Source organism: Telopea speciosissima, chromosome 2 (assembly GCF_018873765.1).
Source record: "Telopea speciosissima isolate NSW1024214 ecotype Mountain lineage chromosome 2, Tspe_v1, whole genome shotgun sequence".
In the NCBI taxonomy this organism is placed as follows: domain Eukaryota; kingdom Viridiplantae; phylum Streptophyta; class Magnoliopsida; order Proteales; family Proteaceae; genus Telopea; species Telopea speciosissima.
Genome location: NC_057917.1, coordinates 50,410,568 through 50,415,682, shown reverse-complemented (window position 1 = coordinate 50,415,682; position 5,115 = coordinate 50,410,568). Strand labels below are relative to the sequence as shown.

The following is a 5,115-nucleotide window of genomic DNA, read 5'->3' as shown; positions in this document are numbered from 1 at the left end:
TTGTGTTTGAAGAACCTCCCTCTCGCTGCGTCAGTTGCCGTCATTTTGGTCACAGGGTAGATTCTTGCCCCAACAAGGTGAGTGACAGTCCAATGGTCGTCGAGATCCCAGGGGCACACTATATCGATCATCCTCCGGCAAGGCGGCAGCGGTAAGATTGGCATCCAAGGGTGCCTCCGGCAGCCCAGGTAGCATCGTCGGACATTACGCATGATTCCCTGGTTCCTCAGGAGGGGGAGGGATATGTGGCAGCTTCATTAGGCGATAGCTCACAAGTAGTACTTCACAAGGAATTGGATTCTGGTTGCATGTGTAACAAACTCCCCCAATCTGGTAGTCCCTCTCGAGTGGATAACTCACTATCTAATTCAAACTCTAAGAATCAGAGTGGAAATAGGTCGGGTAACCATGCACACATTCACAATGAGGAGGGCTACGCGTCGGTGCAACGGCCTGGTCTAGGTTCTGAGCTACTTGAAGTGAATCGGGTTGACTCGGATGGACGCACTTACTCAAAAGAGGGTGAATTACAAGTGGTTTTATCGCCCATTTTGGTGCACAGCTGCAATGAAGGAAGAACAGTGGTGGTAAATCACCTAGCCATGGGGCATGAGGAGCAAGGTGCTACGCAAGTTCCTTTCATGACAGTACCTCACTGTAAGCAGGGGCGACACAAGCATCTTTAGTCAGCCAATATCATCACCAGTGCACGTCGACGAGGGAAGTTTAGCAAGGAGGTTGAAGCCATGGTTGCGAGTTTGTAGACTCTGCCATAAGAGGGCATTTTGAATAGGCGCCAATCTGAATCACCCTCTCTTTAACCATGAGATGCTTCTTTTGGAATATAAGAGGGGTAGGAAATCCTAAGGCTAAAGGTCACCTGCGACTGTTGGTGAAGGAATGCAACCCTGACGTTCTGTGTCTTGCAGAACCTAAGATAAAGGCTGAAGATTGCCCAAGAAGCTACTTCACGTCGATGGAGATGTGCGCGGATGTTTTTACAAACCATAAGGATGAGGGGCTTCCAAACATCTGGGTTTTATGGAAAGCTGGTCTGAGCAAGCCATTTGTGATTCTTGAGTCCAACCAGCACCTCACTTTACAAGTGGCGGTGAATGGGATAAAAAGCTTCGTTATGGTGGTGCATGCGAGCTATATGAGAACGACAAGGAGACAGCTATGGTGCGACCTATCTTCTCTGGCAGGCATGGCTTACCCCTGGTTAGTGATAGGAGACTTTAATTCATACTTATATGCGAATGAAAAGAGAGGCCCAGGGCGGTTCAATATGGGATCGACAGAGGAATTTGCAGCTATGGTGGAATCCTCATCTCTCACGCCAATCCCTTCGACGGGCAGCAAATTTACATGGTCTAATAATCGAAGGGTTGGTAATGTGCAAGCGGTTCTGGACCGCAGTTTTTGCAATGATTTTTGGTGGCAGAAATATGCAGACATAATGCAGCGAGTACAAGTGAGGGGTACGTCAGATCACTCCCCCCTGCTGGTTTTTTGCGACGATATTCCTTGCCCCTCCGATATGCCTTTCCGTATGCAGTGATTCTGGGTTGATCATGCAGATTTTCTAAAACTTTATTTCCCTATCAAAATCGGTGTTGAAGGTTAACCGATCTCAGTTGGGTCTATATTAGTCGATAGTCTATTAGAGTTATCATGTACTTCCATGGTAGTTATTAGTGGATATGCTTATTAAGTTGTGCATATCCACTTGTAAGGCATTATTGTTAGTTGAGGGGAAGGGAATGTAATATCTGTAATAGCATAGTAAAGTTTTTAAAATTTTAAGTAGTTATATATATGTGGGAACGTAGGGAGAGAAGTTGGAGGAGTTTAGAGAAAGGTGGAAAATGGGTGGTTTCCATAAGTAAGAAGTAACTAATTAGTAATTATCTTTGTAATATTTCTAGTCGGTTCCATAGGGAAAAAATTTTGCTGCTACACATGTAGCAGGAATGTTCCTGCTACAAGGCTAGCAGTCAAGGAAATGGAATAATTCACTTCTCCCTTGGGTTCACAAATACCCTCCTAGGTTTTTGTCTTTTCTAAGATGCCCTTTTAGATCCCATTTTCTTGGCTGCCAGCCTTGTAGCAGGAACATTCCTACTACTAGTGTAGCAGCAAATTTCGTTCTTTCCTCCATAGAATAGAAGTCTTTGAATCCTAACCAAGTACTCCATCCTCGATAAGGCCAATTATCTCATCCTATTCCCTTGTTCAAATCCTATAACAACGGGCTTCCTTGTTTTGATTCCTATTTTCTCTCATCTCCCCTTCGTACACATGATAAATGGTATCGAAGCAGGTTGAGTAATTGGAAGGCACTGTGAGTTTACTTCATGTTGGGCAATAACAGATCATGGAGAAGGTTACTGAAATCATAGAAAAGTTTATCGAGTTGTTTGACAAACTTGGATCATGTATGTCAGCCAACGAATATGCAATGGAAGAATCTTTAAGAGAGGTAAAGAGACTAAAGGAAGAGGTGGTAGCCAATTCAATTGAGTTGCTACCAATTGAAGCAACAACAACAATGCACTCAAAGCAGATAAAGAAGAAGAAGAAGAAGAAGAAGAAGAAGAAGAAAGTGAAGTCCAAGCAATGCAGAATGGACACCACTCCCTTCAAAGTTTACACTTTAAAGCCACAAAATCTGTAAAGGGCCATGGAAAGTCTATGAAGAAGGTACTAGCAAAAAATGTGATGTTATGCCCTATGGCTGGCTTGTTAGAACAATCAAGGGTTTTGTCAAACATGAATCCATCCCCATAGAGAGATCTAGAACACGATTGAATCAAAAGAGCAGGGAAAGTAAGAACATTAGCAATCCGTCAGATGATGTTTGCAAACAACCACGATGGGGATCTTCTACAGTCTCCTAGACTCTCCCACAGAGTTCTCTTTCTTGTGGAGAAAAGAGAAAGAGAATAGAATAGTAACTGCAGGACCCCTCATCATTAGCATTTATAATATTCCCCAAACCCTAACCCACTTCCACAATGGCCCAGGCCGGTCCGGTCCATCTCAATAAATAGTAGCAAGCCACTTTAGCCCTTGTATTTCTTGATCCCCATCAATGATTGACCTGATAATTAATTAAGCTCACACGTCGCATTTGAAAAATTCCTAACAATCTCCCACTTGGGCTAGATTAATTATAAGGTCATCATTATCAGATGTGATTATGGAATCTCAATACAACAATAATGCTACTAAACCTTGATCCAGTTAGCAAATACATCGATGTCGAGCAACAACAGAAAATACACCTCAACATACGGCATATCACTTTCTGTCAGCTACCAACAAAGATTTACTTACTAACATGAACCGCCTTGAGATAATTTTGTACAAGGAATGTCGTACACGTCTGTGGTCACATAAATATCGTCATCATTCTTTGGGGGTCCTCGAATGTATTTTGAGGATCGTACAACTCATAGATTACCTTTGAACATTGTCATATTCGTTGGTAATCGATCGACTTGGTTTATCACCAATCGAACATCCATGGCTAGAAATAGCCGAATGACTTGGCTCGTCGCCAATCAAACATCCTTAGACCAAAATGGCCTTCAACACATCAAACAACATATGCATGCATGCAAGTGCTATTCATCACATCAAACAGAAGCATTATAATCAAAACGAAACATATATCCTTCAAGTACTCCCACTCAATAAGCATATCAAATAAAATAATATGACACTCCCACTGATTAAGCAGAAACAAACAAATCCTCAAAAGTCTGAAAACAAACATTCAACTAAAAGTGCTTGTATGAAATATTTTAATTCAACTAAAATTCATTCCCCCTTTTTTCCATCTTCTGCATCGTCCTTCTTTTCCAGCCAGGCCTTCTGTGCATTACAGTCTCTTTTCATGTGTCCCTTCTGATCACACCAGTAGCATGAAATTTCACCAATGCTCCTCCTTTCTTTATTCTATGGATGATATTTACCTTTCTTGAAAAATCTCGAATTCCCTTTCTTTGTTCCACTTCCAGATGCTCCTTTGTTCTTAGTCAGGTTCGCACTCTCAATAGTCTTCTTCTTCATGTTTCCTTCTTCTTGTGCACAGATTGATATCAGTTCTTTCATGGTCCATTTGTCCTTCTGAGTAGTATTTGCAAACTTTTTATTTGCATACACATTTGGGAGAGATTTAAGTGCAAGGTGCACCAAAAGTTCTTCTATAGGCATCCCAAGATCCCTCAACTTGTTCACAATGGAAGCCATCTTCAGTAAATGTTCTCTGATACTCTCAGTACCATCGAATACAGCCGATGTAATCTGATTCATTAGATCCCCTTTATCAGCTTTCTGAGATACCTCAAAAACTGCCTTTATCTCTCTCAAAAACTCTGTGGCAGTACTTTTCACTTCAACACTATCATGCAACGACTCAGGAATGGATTTCTTCATAACCAGTATGCACTTCCAATTAGCTGTCACCCACTTTTCCTTCTTAACTCTCTCAGCATTCGTACTCGCATCCATCAGATCAGCAGGTTTTGGTTCTCAAAGAGCCATCATATCAAGATCAAGCAATGCCAGATTAATTTCTAAGTCCTCTACCCACCTTTTGTAATTGTTCCCAGAAAGAATAGGAATAGATGCCAAAAGATTATTTGGGAGAGACATCCTGTGGGAGAAAATTCATTCACGCAAATAAACAAAGGATATATATACATTCCAACAATAACATGATCATAACAAATTAGCTAGCAAATGCAAACAATTCATACAAACTACTAGCAAACACAAATAATGATCATCATTACATTGTATTTTTGCCCCCTCGGGTCAAATGCACACGTCTTTATTACACCACAAGTACCACGAGATAGCAATAACTTTCAAAAATCTTCCTCCACCTTTGGGTGATAGAGAAACCCCTAGGTTATGCACATCAATTTCATAATAATTTATCGCACTGCAATTACTGTGAGATGTCAATGACTTTCAAAAATTTTTCTCCACCTTTGGGAGGTAAGAAAACCCCTAGGCCACGCATCCCAAATTCTTTGAGTATACTATCTTTGGGTGGACACACTGCCTTTTCTGTGAAAAGATTAGTAGTTTTCAGAAATCCCA

The 5,115-nt window shown here is 41.3% G+C and overlaps 1 protein-coding gene across 1 annotated transcript; it reads left to right on the top strand.

Annotated features, from left to right (window-relative positions):
* Positions 1 to 823: 823 nt before the first annotated feature.
* Positions 824 to 2,677, top strand: LOC122650822. Its single transcript, XM_043844198.1, has 2 exons — positions 824 to 1,474; positions 2,375 to 2,677. Exons 1-2 carry the CDS (start codon positions 824 to 826, stop codon positions 2,675 to 2,677), a joined length of 954 nt encoding a protein of 317 aa, XP_043700133.1.
* The last annotated feature ends 2,438 nt before the right edge of the window (positions 2,678 to 5,115 follow it).